Source organism: Pieris brassicae, chromosome 8, assembly GCF_905147105.1.
Source record: "Pieris brassicae chromosome 8, ilPieBrab1.1, whole genome shotgun sequence".
NCBI lineage: Eukaryota > Metazoa > Arthropoda > Insecta > Lepidoptera > Pieridae > Pieris > Pieris brassicae.
The window spans coordinates 15,463,868-15,487,788 of record NC_059672.1 but is presented as its reverse complement, the minus strand read 5'-3'; the positions used below and the strand labels follow the sequence as shown (position 1 = coordinate 15,487,788).

Below are 23,921 nucleotides of genomic sequence, written 5' to 3'. Positions count from 1 at the left end.
CAAGTACTAGAGATACATACGGAATCGTACTAGTACGTACAAGAAAAAGATTGCTTGCAAGCGCATTAAGCTGCAAGACTTATTTATTAACTTTACTTTGTATTGTGGTTAACTTCGGTATCTCTATTATAACTAATATGGTTATGGTTAGTTAATGGATTTCTTTTTACATATAAAACATTAAGAAATATATTTACAGTCATTTTTTATTACTTGTGAGTGAAGCCGTCTTGAGTAGTATAAGCAGCCCTGTCGATTCAGTAAATATTTTGTGTCATAACAAGGTGAACCGGCGGTTCTGTGAGTTGGTTACGCCAAGAGGTGTCAAGTTTAGTTGGGTATCTTGTTTCGAGACAAGGCGTCAATCAGAGTTCTACTTATAATAGTTAACACGTCGTTAGCCCTAATTACTTCTAAGTAAAAACGAAACCCGTTTTGGAACAAAACAGAGTTTTTACGATTATATAAATTATTTCGTGAGTATTATAAAAATATGCGAACATACAATTTTTGTTCTTCTTTCGAAATGCATTCTAAATTTAAATTCCCCGCGTTATAAAACACTATCGATTTTAACTCACCTATAATAATTTTGACATGAGTTTTCTTCAACTAGATTTTATATAATCAGAGTTTCAACCTTATCTAAACGGATTAAGGTTAATTTTCGACTATAATGATTAAATAGCTGAGTTCGCTGTTCGTACAATAGACTGCATAAGTGCTTTAGGGTTCTCATAAGGTGACATTCTTTGAGTTTGTTACTCAGTCACGCTTTAAATGCTTAACCTATCTAAATAGGTTTGTTTTGCCAAATGTCAAGGTAACGTATTAAGCGGAATAATGCAAATTGCGGGTACCACCCTAGTTAAACGATTAGCCATAAGTTTCCTAGTAAAATTGTCATGTAAAAATCATATACCACATAATGTTGTATTTTACTTGGCTTTAGAATTATATATGTCAGGTAATTTACAGCTATAACAGACATAGATATATTAAATACCATTATATGTAATAAGTAGACTAATATTGTAAATTCGAAAATATTCTTACTACCGTGAATCAGTAAAATTTATTATTACATTATTAAATAGAAATAAAATCTTGGAAAACATGTATTATATATTATTTATATCCAAATTGTCACTATAGTTATATAAAATTAGAATTAAATATAATTTTCACTTCACAAATTAAAACACCAATATATGGGATTTTCGATAGCGCAACCCGTTAATAGACAATAAAATGCAGACACGATAACTGCGTGTATCTAAGGCGTAAATCTGTGTTGCTACATGTGCAAATTAGTGCTTGTATTTGGAATGTGGAGTCACAAAGAAGGGGGTGGCGAGGGGATGAGAGCATCTGCACACGCAGTGACGCATTCCTGTGGCTTCCATCAAATGACACGCTTTCACCAACGGCTTTAACGCCCAATTTCATAACCTTTGATTTAAAGAATACAGACTATTCAGTTACACTAAATATCTTAATTACTGATAGATAATCTTGCTTAGCACGCATTTTATGAACATTTTAAAGCCCCAAGACAAACAATCCGCGAAAATAGAGGGCACCGTGAGTCATTTTTGCAAAAACCCGTCATCTTTTAGTCGATATCAACTACGGAGAAATAAATACAGACAACACAACTTTCTCTGCAGCTGTGATACTTTTGACATTTAACACCTTTTGTCTTCAGTCACCGTGACCACGCACGCTGAAAAGCACGCGAAACGTCGGAAAAAAATTAAAATTTAGAATTATGTAAACAATTATAAGTTTTTAATAATAATACATAGCTTCAATCCGTTCAAAAAATATTTTTCTTAATGTGTGAAAGCTATGTTAATAAAAGACAATACTATGCATTTTATGAATTGAAAAATCTTTAAATTTACACTTTATTAACAACAATAATGACACACATTTCATCGATAAACAATATTCTGCTAATTAGAACGCCTATACCCAATGACTTTTATAAATAATATCAACAACGTATTATTTAATTTTTTGCAAGACGTTCACCGTTTACCATCTGATTAACACTTAGTGCATCTGGGCGCGGTTCGACGAGGTCTTTCACGCGAATCAGTCTACGTGTTAGGTGCTCACTAGTTAACATAAACGCTAATGACACAGCGATAGGATGAGCGGATATAATATTTATTTATTTTGTTGAATGTACAAACTTTTTGCTGGTACAAAATTTTTAATGAGTTAAAAGTGACATATTATTTATTTATTAACACTTCGTTACACTACAGAAAATAAAAAATTCAACATAAGTAAATCAAAAGGAGGGCAACTGGCGACCTTATCGCTTTCGAGCGATCTCTTCCAGGCAACCACTTTTAGGCATTAGGCAATATTGAGGCAGATCATTGTTGAATGATTCAGTGAGTTATCTAAAGAGATTCCTCCTGGATTTAAAATAACTAAGAGTTATGACCGTCATATTTCCAATCAATTGAACTTATTAGTATATACAAAAGGGTATTCATAGCGATCCAGGCTACCTTTATAAGGAAAAAGCAAAAAAATCTAATAATTCATTTAGCCCTATAAAATGTTTATATTAGTACAATTTTTATTAGAGAGCCGAGACATAGCATAACTTTAGTATGTCAAAATTTAATAGCCATAGATTAGCATTACGCCTATTATTGGAACCCGCGTCCGCTTATGATACGTCCATCCGTGGTTAATACCGTGACACCTTGCAGTTCTTATCTTGTTTGTATAATTATACCGTAAAAACTAGAATACAGAGTTATCGCGTTTGGCACCTTAGTGAAACGAATCGATGATTAGCAATACATAAATATCGTTTAAGTAATTACTGTAATTTTGTGTTAATTTTATTACACTGTTTACTTAGCTGAAAGGTTCAATTCATAAAATTTTATTACTACTAGCAAAAAATAATTCGTCGTATAAATTACTAAATTATATATTGGTACGGCAAATGTCACGCAATCGTTTTATCAACTGTCAAAGCGGGTTTGCTTAGTAAAAGATGGACAAAAAATTGGTAACCATGGTAACTAATAGGGACTATAAGCCTTTCTAGTGTTTTGTATATTTAACAGAAGATCGCGGGTTCGAAAAATGGACTTGCGTTTGCACATATTTCGAGACAGTGAACAGGGCTCTATGTTTAAAATAAATCTAGGTTATAATAATAATAAAAAAAGGATTTCTTTACGACTGTACTGTACTGTATTTTTTACAACTGTACCTTCGTCTAAAGTAGGTAGGTTTGAGTATTGAAAAATGTGTCCACCTATGGGTTTATTTAGTATAGAAAGGTCTGAGATGTTATTACGGTTTAAATTAACAAAATGGAGCAATAAATTAGCGATGTCGTGTGCAGTGGGCGCATGGACTTAGAGTTTGTCGATATCTGTAGGCGTTTATTACTTGATATAAATTGTCTCAAACAATAAATCGTCAACACATCAGTGATTTTTTAACTTTAATTCTACTGAAATCTATTTAATCTATTAAAAACAATATGTCTGACATTTCTTCAATCGTTTGTGTGTTTCTTTTGTGTGACACATTTTAATGCATGTCAATGCCGGTTTTCAGGCGATTAACCATCACTGTTCGACTGCTTTTTATGCTAGTTATAGTCTAAATTAATTAGATTTTATTTTATTTATATTACTAGACTTTCAAGAACTGCATTAAAGATCTAACACTTTTTGAACGGATTGAAGCTATGTATTATCATTAAAAACTTATAATTAACGCACGCTGAAAAGCACGCGAAACGTCGGAAAATTTTTTAAGTTTTTAATAATAATACATAGTTTCAATCCGTTCAAAAAGTGTTTTTCTTAATTTGTAAAAGCTATGTTAACAAAAGTGGTGGTGTCAAGGAGCGGCAATTGCTTTATCGTGTCACCTGCCTTAGACCCAAAATTGTATATTAATAGAGCATATAAGAAAAAACTAATGATCACGAAACAGATACAAAAATTTGAGGCTTATGGCTAACGGGTTCTAGCGACGCTGTACCTATTCTCTACCGTTAGATATAAATAAGCATAACATTATAAACTTTTATTTTTAATATAATTATTAAATTACTTATGGATATCCTTACCGTGCCTTTTTCGCTATGCTGTATAGTCAACCGTATTGTAAGTCCAACAAGAATTGTTAATTAACAAACGCTTTTAATAGATGGATGTGATTGAGAGAAAAGGAATCTCACTAAGCCCTTTATTAAGAGTTAACTACTTACTACCATACTACTACCGTACCATATTTCTTTAAATCAGTTGCTGGCAGAGCAAAGACCTACACAGATATAGATTACGTATACGATATAATTTTTTAATACGACCTTATTTATAACGTTTGTTGATACAAAATGATCGACCATTGGTTTTAATTTTTTTATATTTGGATTTGTTATAACGTTTGGTAAAAAACAAGCTAAAGAAATATTTTCATATGCATTTATTGCGCTCCTAACGAATCAGCTGCTCTTGTTACCAAAACAAGTAGTTTTCAAATGAATTGTATCACTCTGTGAAATTAATAAATAAATATAAAGTGTTAATTTTATTAATTAATTACGCCCTCAATGTGTTTGTTTCTAACCAAGAGTATCACCTGTTTGTTTTTATTGTTTCCTTAACACTACGACTATGACTACGTCTAATTTAGTTGAATCAAGAATATATCAAGGCATGTACTCTGCTCTGGCCTAATATTTATTAATAAAACTGTACCACAATTATATGTTAAAACATTTCTTAAAAGGCCGGCAACTCACTTGCGAGCCTTCTGGCAATGTGAGTGTCCATGGCCGGTGGTATCGCTTAACATCAGGTGTGCCTCTATTACATAAAACAATATATATATATTGAAAAGATGATATTATGTACTATGTATAGCATATGTATAGCAATTTCGCAATACTTAGGTAAAGGAGCTGGCTAAATTTGTAACTGGACTTTCTCAGACATTACCTTGTTTTAGGAAGATATAAAACCTTATTGAGTATGCAGGATGCTTTCTTTATATTTTAGTTAAATTCTTAATTCAAAACACTTTTATATATTTTATTGATTTTTTTTCAACCATTGTTCTAAATTTGAATTATTCGTATTTTAAAAAAGGTTAAACAATCGAGTCTTCATAGCGAAACTGACATAGCAATAAATTGCCTTCCCCGTTACTTTTCCGATATAATTTTCTCATGTTAACACTAAACAAGGGCATGTATGTGAAGTGGCAACACTGACATGCGATGTTGCCGACATTATGTCTCCAATAAACACCAAATAGCTTGTCACAGACTGCATGGAATTGCTTACATTTTTAGTGCGCACAACTTGTGTCATTTTTATTGTTAGTTTATTCTTGTCAGCTCTAAATTAAGAAACTGATGAGACCTTTATTGAGGTTACATTTATAAGGTAATGAAATAAATACAAACGGACAATATTAGAGTAGACTAGGAGTAAACACGTAACAACACTTTTTATGGTCATTATTGATGTATTGAATCTTTCAATATTTTAACTATTTAGTATAAAAAACCTTAATTATGTGAATGATGTTTTTTAGAAGAAACTAATAAACTAAAATTATAACAGCGCACCTATGCAACCTTTTAAAAAAAGTAAATGAAACAAAAGGCGGTTTGTAAGAGAAAAAAAGCTATAAATAACGATTAACAAAAAGCGATGTCATCTCGTCTCCCTTATCGAAGGGCAGCCCACTGCGGCCGCTTGACAGTAGCCCTACGCTACGGACAGTAAAAACTATGGAGTTGATATTCAGTTGATACGCTAAATAAGTCTTAGGACATTTCAGAAGTACATTTAAATAAAAATAAAATACTTATAGATGTGCATGAAATATACGATAGAGTCGACGACGACGATTATCTAACGCTGAAAATTGCTTAAAGTAAAACAGAAGCCATAGACATAAATTCAATGTCAATGTTACATAAAAAATATATCACATCAAATAGTACAGATTTTATCACCAAAGCAATACTCCACACCTCTAACTGTCCGATACAGATAAGTAAGATTACTGGCGCCAGCGCCGGGTGGGCCGCTTGTTAAGCCTTCTATCATCAATTGTATCTACTGTTATGTTTCCATGATCTAATTCAACATTGCATTTAAAACTTATAAAAAAACCTTTATAATTTTAATAAGGAATCTTCAAGTTCCGAAATGGTCAAGTAACTCGAAATAATACATTAATACTAGCTTACCCGGCAAACGTCGTTTTGTCATGTATATATATTATTTCGAGGAAACATTTTTTTAGTTCAATAAAAATAATACTATAATAAAAAATAGGGGTTGATCTTAGAGGGGTGACAATTAACATATTAAAAACAAAACAAAATGTCTAAAAAATAAAATGATTTATCACTTAGAATGTTGAAATATAGATACTAGCCGATTCTCAGACTTACTGTATATAAAAAATGTCATAAGAATCGGTCGATTCTTTTTGGAGGAGTATGGGAACGAACATTGTGACACGAGAATTTTGTATATAGTGATAACCTATACTTTGAGTGTTAATTTAAAGTTCAAACTCCATTCAAAATTTACGTTAGCAATAAAGAATAAGGTATCAATAGAAATCTACTACCAACAAAGCTACTTTAATTAAAAAAAAATTGTTACAGTCATCAATAATTGTCAATTGTCAAAAAAATGGCCGCATCGTTTGATCCACAGGCCCGGTGTTTATTAGACGATTCGACGCAAACACGTTGTCGATGTCATGTCGACGTCACTTCGACGCGAGGTAGATCACGATAACGAATGAATAATTATTCAAATTCAACCCGTTTCATTACTGAGATACCATTTAGGATTTTCGCCTCGAGTACTAGTCGAGTGATTTATGAATATTCTAGACGTACCAATTATTTGGATAACAAGGTAATTCGTATCCTGGTAACAGTATCTACTTGCATTTCAATTTATTCGCGATGGTAATCTCTGCGAAGACAGATGAGAAAAGATAGACATACATATTCAGAGGAATCAGTTTCAAGCACTGAAAGAAAATCGAGACTTCTCTGAGAAAACTTTCATAATTTCACTTACCAATATTGCTGGGACTCTATCAATTTTGGAGCTCTTATAGTGAGTTAATAATAATTGTAATAAGAAAAGCCTTTTATTTCAGATACTTTACATTTATTTTTCTATCATATCATTAACTCATTTTTCGCAACTTAATTGTCACTTTACTTTATTTTACTTCATGTGTCAATTTCTTTTAGTGATGTCATAAAATGAAAATAAGAGATTAATGTGTCATTTGGAATCAAATTACTTTAGATTTGGAAACAATTAAGAAGTACAATTTGTCTTAAATCGCTGCACGTAGTATCTAATTAACCAAGCACAGTTAATTGGAAAGTAAATAATTAACCAAATGATACATATTCAAGTAGCGAGCGTACGTGAAGGGACTGAAATTGGTATGTTGAACTACTTTTGAGTAATAACTTTTTTATTGACACCGATTTGTGAAGGTTTTATAGTGAGAAACCTTTTTAGAAAATATCTGAAACGTTGACAGGCGTTGCGTCATTGTTACGAATTTTTACTTTACTTGCAATTACAATTCATTCGACATAAAATTTTAATGACACTTTTGAATTTCGAAATATCGAAATGTAATTACTATAACATTAATAAATAAAGTCTTATTATTAATAATGTATTAACAGCAATTAATAAATGGAAATAAATGCCTTAAATATAATATATTTCGATCAAAAGCGAAAATCTATCACTGATATCCAAAAATCAGTAACGTCGACTCGCAAACGAGAAAAAAAGATGGCGGCTTGTTCTTGCAACGATGAAATGTCGAGAATTTATCCACGTGGAGACTGGAGTATGGTAGGGCTGTCACGTTTGAATTATAAACTAAATCACGATGGCAACAAATACAAAACAGTCTTTATATTATTTTTAATGTATAAACATATTATTGTCAACCTGAAATAAATCAAGTCAAATTTATCTATAACGATTTTAATAAGTTTTAAGCATTTTGTAACCTGCCAATTTCATCGAATTCATTAACTGTATTAGTATTCGTCTATATTGTCTATGTGGACGACATTATTACGTGTACTTTCTGGTTTTTTCAGGCATAGGAACTCTGACGACTGATGCAAAGCATTTAAAACCCTTATTGTATGTAAACAATATAACAAATTACAAAGTTTGAAAAGGCGTACTTATACAAATAACGCACACAGACAGCGGAAACTAAACTTTATACTATAAAGCTTGACAGCCCTAGCAGGACCAAAGATTCAGGGCCGAATATAAAGGATCCCGTTCGTTTTATTTTGGATGTCTCCCATTTGTTATACATAATACATATAGGTTTCCTATCGCGGCATCGCGCCCGCCAGGGAATTTAAGGACGGCGCCACTGAGCATAACGGTGTAGAGGGTGCTACCAACATATTGCTACTAGCTTTTTTCACGGGAAGTATAATATTTATAAGAATAAATACTTAGAATTAAATACTGTATTCTACTCTGTGGAGTTTGATATTGAGAAATCACCCTTTGAATGGGCGATCAGCCTGTTTCTATGAAAACCTTTGGTTCTCTTGGGTGAAATAGATTTATATTGATTCCATAACATCATACCTTAAGAATAATTTATTTGAACAATGTTTTGTAGTGGTTAAAGCTTTAGTACATACAATATTATCATGCAGCAAGGATAAATGTTATTGAAGTTTATTTAAAATTCTCACCACCCTGTATAAGTTGGAATCGAGCAGAGGACAACGGAATGTGTCGCGACATAAACTTATGAGTAGGAGTTACCCGGTTTTTGCAGACATGGCCGCCCAACAAATTTGATGCAGATATAATTAATTACTGAAGTCGCATACTGAACATATTAATTACATTTAATTATGATCTTATCTATAATCATTTAATAGCTACCGAACGTACTTGTCGTGACACTTCGAAAATATATAAAAATTAAATTTTCTGTCCCTAGACGGAGAACAAGAATTACTTAGGTTTTCTCGGGTTTTCCCGTAACGTAGAATTTGAGTCCAGTATATATTTTTCACAATTCGAAATTATAAATAAAACAATTGCCTCCCACAAAGACGATACAAAATATATGAGGTAAATAGTCGCACACTAACACGCACACAATAAACACGTACGCACAGAGACACCAATAATTATAATTATACTTTACTAGGTTAGGAGATTCGTAATTCATTGCTATACATTTGGTTTTGTGTTGTGTAAGTACTTAAAAATTTATAAATGTAATATTCATATTCACCACATTTCATGTTTTAAATGATCAGCGCTTCATCACAGTAAGCTAACATTTACTGGTAGAATATACATTTTGTTTGCTAGGTCTGGGCCTTTGATTTCACATTGAGATCATTTGTTTTTATCTAATAGGCAGGATCAGCCTTCTGTGCCTTACGCTGTCGACGTTGTGGGTCAATGCCCGATTTCAACGCACGAGTGTGATATTTGCGAAACAGTATTTTTCTAGTTTTCATCAATTCTACGCTATAAATAGGACAAAAGCTGATTTGGACCAAAAATTAAATCTATTCGTGTACTATTACGAGAAGCGGGCCTTGAGACGGCTAATTTGTTTAAATCCTGGTTCCGATTCTCGAAAATTTACAACTAATCATTCCACGTATCTTGAGATCGCGCTTGAGTTGAATCTTAATAGATCTAGCGTGTGAGAAAACCCGAAAAAACCGAATTCTGTTTGCGTATCACGCTCGCGACCTTCATTCGTGAAAATTATTTCGCAACATTCAACTTAATATATATAGTAATTAAACCTAAGCGCGACCCCACATCATACCTTCGAATCGCTGGAGTCGAAGGCGTAAGTAGGGCAGATAAGGCTCACCTACTAATGGCCAAGAAATCTCAGGCCAAAGCGAAGCGCAAGTAAGTAGTAGTAGTAGAAGTAAGATCTAAATTACATTTTCATACATTTGGAATTATTGTAATCAGCGCGTGCGATTACAAGCTACTACCAAGTTGCAAGTGCCCATTCACCGTTCATTACATTTAATAATGTATATTTTAAATAGGTCTAGGCACGTTATGGTATGATTATTGTCTTTGGTATAACTGTACCGGATACAAGCATGAATTTGTTATTTCCGTAAAATTATTTCTTGTTTTAATTAGGTTTAATATCAATTGCTATCTATCAAGTGTGGCAGTCTTTCGCTGATCACGATTGCCAAGCAGTAAACGTTATATTAAGATTTTAAAAAAAATGCGTCTTGTTAATGATTAGGTTTTTTCAAGTTTTGTTCACATCAAACGACTTTAACTGTAGTCTGTGAATACATTTTAACAAAAACACTTTTTGAACGGATTGAAGCTATGTATTATTATTAAAGACTTAAAATTATTTACATAATTCTAAATTTTTCACCGTGACCACGCACGCTGGAAAGCACGGGAAACGTCGGAAAAAAAATTAAATTATGTAAATAATTATAAGTTTTTAATAATAATACATAGCTTCAATCCGTTCAAAAAGTGTTTTTCTTAATGTGTAACAGCTATATAAACAAAAGACAATACTGAATACATTTTACTTGCGTACTATGAGCTTATCATTTTCTTATATTGAAAAAGTTAATTTGAGAAATATTTTCGAGAATTTTCTATTAAGACATGAACAGAGATTTCATAAATATTTTCAACCTTATAAACACAACCTTCCTCTGCATCTGTACAGGCTATAGAATTATCTTAATTTATATAAATAACAGTTAATTAAATCACGTATCCTGTTTCGCAGGATTTCGGCCACCGTTCAAACTGTAACGATGTGGACGTCAATCGAATACCGAATTGCTCATTACCGTCATCTGGTTTCCTTATATTTGCAATTGTTATGAGTTCTAGGAGCCGGCTAGTCTGGGGGTCCGGTCTGCTTTGGAGGAGAAGGCCGAATTACGCATCCTAGAATTAATATTACGTGGGTAGCATTTGTTTTTATGCCTTTGTATTTAATGTATTTTTCAGTTAATAATAATAATGCAGACTTGGACAAATAACTGCCACATAAGTTGAGCGCTAGAGGTCTGTGCATATTGTTCCTCATAATGAAATGGGATTATAAATTGATCGCTTCATTCGTAAATACTATAAATGACGCAGTTCCATATCATTCTAATCCTTTTGAAATAAATATCCAGTTACTATTTTACGATTATAGTACGCACCAACAGTACCTACCTTTATTTAATTAGAGAAATATTTAAGTTTTGGGGCTGACTAAGGCGTAAATTCAATGACCAAAGTAACGCGTATCACTCTTTACATAACATTGATTATATAAATCATTGCGTAAAAACAATAATGGCATAATTATAATTTATCTCGTTAACTTATCATACCTAAATTGAAACAATCGTAAATTTTTAATTTTTAAATGACTACTTAAATTTTATTAAACGATGATAAGTTAACCCTATCGTTTTTGTCATAGATAACAAAACAAAACCCTTCAAATTGTCATAAACTACATATCCCATAAAAGTGCCGAGCTCATATAAAACAAAATGTCAAATCATAAAATGGGCGCCTCTTATTATCTGCGTTATAAATCATTAATTTTTACCGCATTTTAAGTGGACATTATCTCAACAAAGATGCCTTTCGGATGAAGACTCCTTGTTCTTAACCTCAAAGTTCAGAGCAAAGATAGAAAACCACAGATTATTCAAAATTATAGACTTTACTTAGATATCGTAATTGTCTTTGTCTTTTCATTTGTGATTCATGTGATAATTAATTAAAACGCTGGTCAGTTGAAACAGTAAAGTATTTATAATGATAAGATATAATTTAGAAACATAATAAATAATACTTGCCATGTGTTAGTTAATTAAAATATCGTTAGGAATTAACAAAGCGTTAAAGTCCGTTTTTTATTTAGAAAATATTACAAGTCAAACAAATATAATTTCATTTCATTTTCATTTTTTAAGCGCATTGAGCGATTTGCTCGGTTTGATATGTTCTAATAAATTTTTCTCTTCTCCGTTTCAAAATTTGAGTAGATTTAGGTTGATTATAATATCGTACGATAATTTATGTTTATACTTTTTATTCGACAGATAAAATATTATAAAATACATTAGAACCACCTTTAGTCGTATGTATGAAATACATACTGTGGCTTAGTTATTTTAAGACTGCCCCAATGGAAGATTTTAAAAGAAACTCTTACAATATCAGATTGACAATTGACAAAGACGACATGCAAAAGCAAAATTTGGCCCAAAAATTGAACTCGCCAATCTGTGAGGTAAAAGGATACGCTCTGTTTACGCTACATTACTTTTTGCGTTCGCTTTTTTCGCGTCTTTTTTGTTTGATAAATTTAAAATTTGTCGCAAATTATTGTCCACAATTGTTTAAATTAATATAATATTTTATTCTAGATAACATTTGGTTTACAGAGAAAAAGTTTATGTTCAATTTTCTCAATGACAGTAACATTTTGAGACATGCTTCTGAATGCATGTCTTAAACTATAAAACCAAACTTATTATAGCTATAATTATTACTACTTAGTTGCATAGATCCAATGTTCTACATGTATTAGGCAAAAAATTACATAAACCAATAAATAAATCGGAAATATTAAGCGAACAATCGAAGTTTTCAGTTTTTCGAGACAAGAACCTAACTCATTAAAAAAAGACAATACTCAATCGAATCCCAGAATACAAAAAATCATACAAAAGCGCGCTACAAAAACAAATGCAATTGGCATCGAGTTGCAGTTTTATGGATACGAATCACCCGTGTCGTGCTAATTAGACCTCTCATAAAACCAGAGGGTCCGTCGTCAATCAATGCTTAAGGGCTCCACTGAATTATTGGCAACGTCAACGCTACATGGAGCTACGAAATACGTAATTCTGTTTTTCCTGTTTGTCACTAGATGGCGATGTAGTAGAGTATGAAGATTACATCAATTGGTACTTGGCAATTTTTAATGATTAGGTATCGGATTTTAAATAAAGATTTCGACGTGTTGCTATTGTGCTAATAAAAACGTATTATGTGGAAATATGATAAATATAAGGACAGTTTTATACTATTGACTATTATGAACGATTCTATTAGGTAAGCCTCCTGTCCATTAGCCTCCCATTACATAGAAAATAAATGTATTACAAATCTGTTAATGATTGAAAGGTTCAGCAATTTACACATTCAATGGATTATACGTGGGAAACATGTAATGTTAATTGGAATATACAACCTTCGTTTTAAGAAAAAGAAAAAAAATAAGACCCAGAACGATCTGGCTATATAGATCTTTATTAAAATGAGATAAACGTTTTTGTTTATTATTTAGTTTTTGCCAATAAACAAATGTGTCGAAGCTTAAATTCAGACAAATATTAAAAGACTAAACACATACCTATTATATTATATGTAAACGTGTACGTCAGTGTTGTACAAGGGTTGTCCAAAGGCAAAAGAACCGCATCAAATGTTAGTAGAAATTGTATCGTGTAGCGTGGGACAAGGGTGTTATCAAGCTGTATCTGGCGGCCCTGTCACAATGATGTCATCGAACTAACTCGAAGGTTAAATGTATTGTCGTGTATGCAGATTGAAGAGTAATTTCCGTCAACGACGTAAATTAATTTGACCGTACGTGGGTGCCATTTGTTTGGTACTGGACAAACCACATATTAAAACTTCAGGCCACATGCTACTGCGATAACAGTGAACCAACATCTCTACATATGTGGCGACTACTGGACTGTCAGACGTGATTCTGACAAAAGCTGCAGAATCTATGCGAACTGATAGTTCAGCAATAGAAATAAAAATGAAAGGCTACGGCACGAGTCGGTTCTGGAGCCTATGGAATATAGTCCCACCCAACGAATCAGTAAAAAGTAATATTAGTCTTAGATCTTAGTCTATAAAGTTTCTTCTGTGTTAGGAAAGAGGTTTCATTTTTAAAAGTTTATTTTAATAGTCGAATAGTGTAATGTAAACTAATCAAAATAAAGTGTTATATGTTCCTTGAGATTTTCTAAAAACAAATATATATAAGACCTACAGCGCTACTGAATACTGAGTTAGATTTGTATACGTGCAGAAAGAAAAAAAATCAATGCAATTTTTAAATTAAATTTTCAACCAGTGTTGTAACTTAATTATATTAGGTACATATTTTTTTTTTAATTTTACTTACATTTATAAAAATACTTAATTCAAACTTAAATAGGGCTTTCCAAATTGTATGAATAAATTTGTTGATAATATATCGTTCCTGCATTCCTACAGGCGGTAAAAGGAGCTCCCTCTGTTGAGATTTGGGATAAGAAATGAATACTGGTCCTATTTCAAGTTTCAGAAGTCATAATAGGATATAAATATCGATCGAACTATGGAATCTATAAATATATGAGATTTGTTATATTCACAATATTAAATATTATTCATGTAACTAAACGTAAAAAACGAGCAGTGTTGGCCTAGTGGCTACAGCGTGCGACTCTCATCCCTGAGGTCGTAGGTTCGATCCCCGGCTGTGCACCAATGGATTTTCATTCTATGTGCGCATTTAACATTAGCTCGAACGGTGAAGGAAAACATCGTGAGAAAACCGGCTTGCCTTAGACCCAAAAAGTCGACGGTGTGTCAGGCACAGAAGGCTAATCACCTACTTGCCTATTCGATTAACAAATGATCATGAAACAGATACAGAAATCTGAGGCCCAGACCTAAAAAGGTTGTAGAGCCATTGATTGATTTATTTAAAACATAACAAACGAATATACAGTATTTGCAATATGCTTTACCTACAAGCAATAATGGAAATAATAAAAAATTAACAATATTGCTTATTACGGTGGAATACATTTTTTTCAATTAAATGATATGCAGAAACGTCGTTTTCTTCATCTGAATTTATCGCTAATTATTGTTATCTTTCCAACGGAGTGATCATAATTACGTCAAAATACCATAGACGCATAGCGTGAGCATATGTATAGCAAATTGCATTTCTTGAAAGCGATTCCGACAAGTGACGGTCTATTAATTAACGAATGTATTTTATAACACATTATAAAGTATGTTATAATATCGCAAAAAAATGTTGAAATATATCTGCTATTAAGAAATGATATACCAAGCTTTGTTACATATGTTTTTACTTGCAATAACCACGGAAAATATAACTTTAATATAATTGTTTTATCGAACACAGGCGTAACTACAGGCGTAAGGCATGCAAATGGAGTTTTAATTTTAAAAAAATCAATGGCGCTACAACCTTTTTAGTTCTGGGCCTCAGATTTATGTATCTGTTTCATGAGCATTTGTTAATCGAATAGGCAAATAGGTGATCAGCCTTGTGTGCCTGACACACCGTCGACTTTTTGGGTCTAAGGCAAGCCGGTTTCCTCACGATGTTTTCCTTCACCGTTCGAGCTAATGGTAAAAGCGCACATAGAAAAAAAATCCATTGGTGCACAGCCGGGGATCGAACCTACGACCTCAGGGATCTGAGGCGCACGCTGAAGCCACTAGGCAAACACTGCTCGAAGTTAAATTTATCTTTATTAATTTCATTACATAAATATGGAGTTTATACAGTTTTTACAAAAGTGTTCATCTTTATCTATCAAGTCGTGTTTATGTTGCAGTGAAGAGACAGCTGTCTAAAAATATTGTCTCCCTTAACCGAAATAAATTTATGAATAAGGGGGTGAATGTCTCGTCTATATAGAATGTATACATTTATTATTGACCTAATAAGATGCATAGTTAAAATCATCAGATATTTACGTCAATATAAGACGTTATTAATATTTTAATACATTAATAATATCTTAAGTCATCTGCAGCTTTTAAGACATTTTAAAAAACTTTCCGAGTTTTTTCTTATAAAACTATAGTGCGTTTTAGTAATTCATGTGAATGTGAATGTTAATTCGTTCGGTATAAATTTTTTTTATTTGTATAAAAAGAAAATTACAATCAAACTTAGAATATAATTTATTAATGTAGGTTGTTGTGCTCCATTAGTTTTGTCTATATTATCTATGTCTAATGTTGTACTGTATTTCTGTACTGAAACGAGATACTTTTAACATATTGTATATTGGGAATTTCAGATCGTCCAATATATCTAAATTAAAGGACATTTACTGCCAGTCTCCAAATTAATTGAGTGAGAAACTGGTAAAAAAGTGTGGGTCTCACCTATGGGGGGCTGTGAATCAATGGACTTTATGATGAATGAAAAAATCGTGAGGAAACCGGCATGCCTTAAACCCAAAATTCACCAAACAATCACCTACTTGTCGATCATAAATGACGGAATACATACAGAAATCTGAGGCCCAGACCTAAAAGGTTGTAGCGCCATTGGTATATATTAAATCACACAAAGAACGATTTGTATGAAAACAGCACCGTATGCAAATATGACATACAATGGTTTGACTTGTCCTTCCCATGGAAATGTGTGGCTATGCATATCGACTAGAGACCTCGCCTAGAACTAATGAGTTCTATTTCAAGAAGCTACAATGAGATTGACAAAGGAAGAGAAACAAATGAGTCTATTATTTGTGTACCACCAATACTTTAAAACACGACGGAGGTTTCAATTCAAGTATTTTTTTATACAAATATTTTAAAATAAGAATCTTATAGCAGTCCAGACTGCCAGTATTAAACGCTGCCGCAGGGACCAAACTTTTTGAATTTATTTTAGTTTTCTATTTACTTATTTTAATTATTATTTGTATTAGATACTACGAGTATGTTAGTTAACATTGTAAATACTTTTACATATGTAAATTAGATACCATTTCCATTAGCGTAATTATAAGCACTATTTAATTAGTTATTAAAACTAATTAAATTGTATTTTATATATTTAATAAAAAATGCAAAATTTTCTAACTTCATTATTTTTGTATATCTAAAATATTAAGCTGTTCTATTTTGCATCGGGGTTCGTAGTATTATATCAACCTTTATTCGGTAACGCTAATCTAAAGAACTACTGATTCAAATTGAAAAGTTTTTTTTTTAATTTTTAAGGTAGTATATATATATATAATGCTATAACCGAGTTGACACGGGAGTAACACAGTTAATTACCCAGAAGATTAATCTATTAAGGGTTTGGAGTAAGAAAAGGTTTCCTCTAGGTCGTTTTTGTTTATAATACTATTGAAGACGTTCGTACAAATAAGTTTTTATCAGTTAATTAGTTATAATTAATATTTATTTTTAAGTCAATTAAAAATTGTCACCTCAAGATTGTGGTAGCACCGGAGTATGATAAGAAATTTTGTTTACATATAGAGTTACAGACCGCGCCCACAAGATGGCCGACACGGCGAATTAATTCTAAATGAGTGATGGACGTCAGTGCAATTTTTTAATTACAATAACCAAACATGTGAGTGAAAATTACAATACCATAAACTTTAGGTGTTGAATTTTTTAACATTATCAATCTGCTCTCTGCAAACAAATTAACGAGACGCAACGTTCTTCAATTAGTTGAGAATTATTTTATAAATAAGGCCTTGATTCTTTGCAGAGAGCAGATTGATAATGAGAAAAAATTCAACACCTAAATATTTGATACATCTGATAAAGATATATTACATAAATAAAACCACCAAAAGGTAAGTAGCCCTTTCGGTGATAGCCTCAGGTCTTCTAATAATCACTGGTCAGAGCTACGCCGTCGAATTTTGGGTGGCTTACGATGTTTTCCTTCACGTACGAGCAATTGTTAAATGCGCACATAGAACGTTCATCAGCACAGCGGCGATTGAATCTACGACCTCAGTGATGAGAGTCGCACGTCGAAAGCACTAGGCTAATTCACTTATGTTTATAAAACCGTGTTAAACGCGTTCTAGTCTATAGATCTTCTAAATATTATCGATCGAAGGTATCATTCGTTTATTATTCTAGGGAATATAAACATTAATAATTCTAAGCACCGTGTAGGTAGGACGTAGTTACTCAAGTAGCAAATAAATGAAAAGGAAAATACAAGCCTTTATAATATATATACCTACTGTTTCAATACGACGATAATATATCTGCCTTTTTACCATATAAGTCGTGACACAAAAAGCAAATTGCACTAATAATTACAATCTTCACCTATTTATATCCTTTTAAGAATATGTAATAAAAGCGAAGACAAAAAATACAAAACAATGGCTCAATAATAAATACAGCGCATTAAACCTAAACATCATGAAGTGTTACACAAATTATTCGACATCCCATTCGACAGCAAACGCGTGACAATTTAAAGGAAATAAATATAAATATGCCAAGGGAATATATCTTCCTAATACACTAACAATATATGAAACTTTGCAATAGGGTGAGGCATGTTTTAGATAACTTAGTACCTGTTTCATAATACCTTTTATAAATTCATATTTTTTAGATGTAAAACAATACTGAAGGTGTCAGACATAATATGTACAAGAATATATCATGAAACAAAAGACAATATTATCTATTGACCCCCAATTAGAACGCCTCGTATTTACAATTTGTCATTTGCCAATAATTCATCGTGACAGTTCGTTGACAGATGACAGTCAGATTTAATGTTATAGTCTAAGTGACGCCTCTGTTATCTATGCCAACTTGTAAACATTGTTTACTTCTTAGTTTCTGCAATAATTCAAAGCAAATTAATTATGCTTGCGTACATTTACTACACTACTACGTTCTTTATTTACCAATTATTCTATTTGTCACGGATGATTTAGCCATTGCGAAAACATGAAGATGATTAGTTACAAAATTTTCGATCTCTTCTATTAATATTATATTATTATTATTGTTTGTTTTGTATCAAGGAATATAACTTTTTATTAGACCTACTAATAAAATATTACCCTTTTTACGATATATGATAAAATATTTTGAAAAGCGAAACAATTGAAGCCTGATATATGATTATTTTTATGAACCATCAATTATTAATTAATATAAATAGATTGTAGCCTCCTTGTTACATTGTTGCAGTAATTAATTTATTTACGTCCAGGCTATGATTAACAAAGGTTTCATTAATTGTTTATCTATAAGGTAGGTATCGACCTAAGGTTCACTTGCAGGCTTGGAAATGTTTTAATATTAACTATTTAAATACTTATCACATTTAATTGAAAATAATATATTAAGAACTTCTAGGTTTCACCTCGGAAATTAACACGCTACAAAACTGAAATGTTTTTTTTTACTTACAATGTATTTTTTCAAAATGTATGGGTACTAAAGTCACAAATATCTTATAAGAAGTTTCAAAGTCAAAATATGGGTGTCGGCAAGTAGAACAATAATTATACAAGAAAGCATTTAGCAACTTCCAATTTAATCTATGGTTTATAAGACATCAGAACTAGACCATAACATGTAAAAGAAATACCTTCAGTCTGTACTTCTATATACGAATAGAGTACCTACTACTGTCAGTAAATATTTTTCTTATTGTAAACACAATAATAATTTACAACAATAAATTTATATAATCATTTTGTTAAGACAGCTTTTTATTGCCTCAATACTACAAACAAAACTAAACAAAATAGTTACAATAAGCAAACAGTTTTTAGACGACTAACAAAAATCAACTACGGTTTTCTTCCAAGTTGTTTTCTTTTTTCAAATTTCCCGCGCTTTGATGTTTCAAGTGTCACCCTTGAAATTTTGGCAACCCTTGGTTCCCACGTTTGAATACTTTGAAAACATTTCGCATTGTTTTTTCAGTTTACGCTACAGTAATTTTTGAAACAAGATTATTATCTTGTTTTTAGTTTATTTATCTGTAAGTTCCCAATTAAGATACGCAAGTTTTAAGTAAACATCGGTACGTTACGTAAGAATTAATGAGCAATTAATTGATATTTTTTAATTAAACTGATTTATAAGGTACATAATTTTTTGTACCTTTTATAATTAATTGTTTATTTATATCTAGTTAGAATATTTAATGTTCATCTACTTTAACATTGCATACCTACATAATTTGTGGAGATTTTTCTTGTGTAGAGCTTAATATTTTTTCATTAGAACAAGACGTTATTATTTCACCAAGGCAATTGACATATTAATTGTCATGATAAAATTGTAATTATTACGTCAATAGCTTTTCAAATAAGGAATGTCCTGTCACAAATTCGTCTTTTTCTAATGTTTAAATGTTCTATTATTAAGAGTGTCCTGTATCAGCATTTTAATTAAAAGCTATGGTTTTACGCGCTCTAACCTTAAGTATGACTCCTGTAGATGTGAAATCCAAGAATTTTCGAGACAAACGACACTGTATTAGAAATTAGAGAATTATCACTAAATAAATTTAAAGCTCTCGTTAATCGTAAATTAATCATTAAAGCTTTTTATAAATTTGACGAATATTTAAATGATCCTAATCCTTGCTATTGGATTTGCTCCGGTTCAAACACGCCGCGGTTGCCCGCTCTACGCCCTTGACTTGCGAACTGGTAGCTAATGTAAATTTAGAATTTATTTAACTTCTTTTCTAACGTCCATAAGTGTACCTACTTGATAATTAATAATTATAATACGATATAATAATGAACTTAGTAAATTATCACCTATATTTTATATTCTCTTTTTTATAGATACCATATCATATTTTTTTGTTAGATTACAACAATAATTTTATGTAATTCCTGATGATACTTGGATTTAACATTTTTCTTCACAATGTCAATCATCGCAAAAATAAAATATTGTCCGCTGTTAGCTATTTCAAACCTTCTTCACTATCAGAAGAAATATTTACCGTTTTTGCGTTATAATTGTACCTATAGTTTATAATAATTTCCGATTTAAACAACTTTACCTTAGCAATTCCTATACAATGTAAGATATATTTTTTTAAATCTTTACTATAGTTAATACTCGTATATTACAATACCTCAAACCTCAAACAGAATAAGAAATTATACTTGCACCATTCCTATTAGTTCTTGGACAGTAATAAGGTTCATATGCAAATATCAGCTTCTAAATTTTTAGAATTAAAGGTAACGATAATAACCAGCACTAATAATTATACAATGATTTCTCTTTCACGTTTTCATAACCTTATTAGGCTATAGATCTTGTTTGATATTTATCTGGAAACATCTTTAATTAATACATTATATTTGTATTATCTAGCTTAAGAATAAACTCAAGTTGTTACAGATAGAGTCGCTTCGATCCGTATCAGTGGTACGTTAAGATCAAAACAGAGGAAATTCGAAACAAAATTTAATAAATCACAGAAATGGCGGTCCCATAGGAGAGTTTACAATTCAAACAACTCTCTTAAAACAGGCTTTGTTAATTATATTTCGGCGGGAAGTGAGATTGATATCTAACAAAAAATACTTGTTTAGGGTAAGATACAGAAGGCCTATAAAGAAATTATCAGTTGATAGTCTTGGGCGATCAACAGATTATATTTGCTTTTGTCATTTCAAAGATTAGAAATGTGTTTAAGCTAAGCTTCGGTTACTTATAAAGATTTCTTTACGTACCTAATGTATGGTAGTGAAATGAATCCAATTCAATTGAAATATGCGAAGCTTCATAGTTCGGTTCTACAGTTTTTCAAAGCCTCTGTTACAGAAAGTGGACGTTCTTCTCGATTTGTTTGTCATTAAATTATTTCCTATAAGATTATTATTCTCCAAGAGGATTTAGTATTTTACTCAATTTAAATTTAACTTGAAATTTTTTACGAAACAGCCATAAACATAATATTTTATTAGACAGATAAATACTATTATTTTTGTAGATACTAACTTTTATTATTATCTAAAAAACTATTATATAACGCATTTTTACCATATCAGGCTTGCTGCGTAATGGAATGCTATATGCAGTTTTGTCTTTTTCACACAGATTGCAACTCCCGTCGGTTAGCGAAAAAATGCGCCTATAAACATGACAAGTGTCTTTTAAGACGACACATAATTTAATTGCAATTATTTCCAATATTTATTCATTGTTTAGTTGATTTTGATTTGCAATTTTTAAGAAAAATCTATTTTAATGATTAGGTTGATACTAGGTTTTATGTTTCAACAGCATTCTTAGGTGTTTTACAAAAAATACAAAGAACTTAAGTTACCTAAATGACTAAACTACGTTCGTTTATAAATAACATAACTATTATTAGCATTGAATGTTTAAGAGATTAAGCACTTAATTAATCGGAATGTAATAGAGTTATGCTTCCTTTCAAGACCGAAAACAAGATGAGATATGTGTAATTTATTGCAGAGACTGGTTTAGCCGGTTACCAATTTATAAATAAGCTGCTTTATTTTGATTTGACGTTTAGACGATAATGTTGAATATATGCAATAGCTGGTAATTTCCTACGTATCCTAAAGTATATGCAATTCATTGGATTGTTTTTGTAAACAACTCCACGCGTCCTACTTTATCTACAAACATCGTTCTAGACGGCTAGGCACACATCTACATCGAATCGACTTACCGCTATGACCGTAACGCATGGAGATCGTAAACTGGACACACACTACACTCAGATCACGTAAGACATCGTGCTGGAGGTACGCACAGATACGAGCGACGACAGCGCAGCGGACCCGTACTGACCTGCCACTTTTGGTGATCACCATTTCGGTGCCGAGCTTGTGAAACTTCTCCCAGAGGTCCTTGCCTTCGAGGGTCACTTTGGGGTCGTCGACGACGCCGTCGTCGTCGGGAGGCAGCGGTGCGTATGGCGGCGGCGGCGGCTTGAGCAGCGGACAAGGTCCGGACAGCGCGGCGGCGGCGGCCAGTGCCGCGGGAAGATATGGTGGCGGCGGCAGTGCCCCTGCCGTCAGCAGGGCAGACACCGAGAAGTCGCTCGGGCGCGGCGCCAGCAGCGGATGGAAGGCAACGGCGTCGCGCCGTTCCGCGCCCTCGAAGCGCATGCCCGCGCCGCCCGGGGCCCACGGCGAGCGCTCCACGGCCGGCGTGCCCGTCGGCTCCAGCGGTCGCACTCGCGCCCGCTCATGCAACGTCCATAACGCGCTCTGGCCCGCGCGGATACACTCGCGGCGCGACTGTGACACGTTCCAGGCGACTGGCGACACCCGCTCGCGCGGCAGGCGTCAAACGACTGGCCGCCGGCGGCGCCGGCTCCGACACCCCTCCCGCCGCGGCCAATGGCGCGGCGCGGCTCCCCGCCCGCTCCCCGCGCCCCGGCGGGCGGGGCCGCGGCGCCGCGCGCCTTGTTTTTTCGTCGCGGTGAGGTGTCCGCCACCGCCACACCTCGCGTCCGTTCGTCGTCGTCCGCACTGAGCCGCACGATCTCGCACGATGCCACGCGGACGCACTCTCCTTCAATCAGTTTTCTCTCAACCTTTTATCTTTACCATACTACAAATATTTTATTATTCGCCTTTTAGGCACCACTGAGTGGTATCGTAACTTGAGAATTGAAATTCGTTCATTATTCATTAGCACCAAAACCAAATAAAAAATATAGGTACTAACCTAACAAATAACAAAATTACATTATTTAGTATGTTTTTGTTTAGTAAAAAAACCTGAAAATTATAATTAGGCATCGTTTTTATCCTTGTTTACCACGTAGATTAGCTTTGATGGACACCTCAGAGTGGTCACTATGCTCAGAGAGCCACAGGCGCAGTAAGAGCAGGCCGTTGGCGCGCCGCTCACGTCCTAGCCTGTCTAATTGGCCACGTTTCCGTTCGTTCATCAATTGTGCTCGTTAGGCGATATCTTTTGTGCGGCCCTCCTCAATCCGCACACTCTCGC

The 23,921-nt window shown here is 33.1% G+C and overlaps 1 protein-coding gene across 7 annotated transcripts in view; it reads right to left on the bottom strand.

Annotated features, from left to right (window-relative positions):
• Window positions 1-23,245, bottom strand: part of LOC123713598 (optomotor-blind protein) — a 76,533-nt gene extending 53,288 nt beyond the window's left edge. For all 7 annotated transcript variants that reach the window (XM_045667338.1, XM_045667342.1, XM_045667341.1 and 4 more), the window contains exon 1: window positions 22,752-23,245. In XM_045667338.1, the coding sequence (XP_045523294.1) occupies window positions 22,752-23,071 (320 nt within the window). In that variant the 5' untranslated portion in view covers window positions 23,072-23,245. The remainder of the gene's footprint in view (window positions 1-22,751) is intronic.
• Window positions 23,246-23,921: the final 676 nt, after the last annotated feature.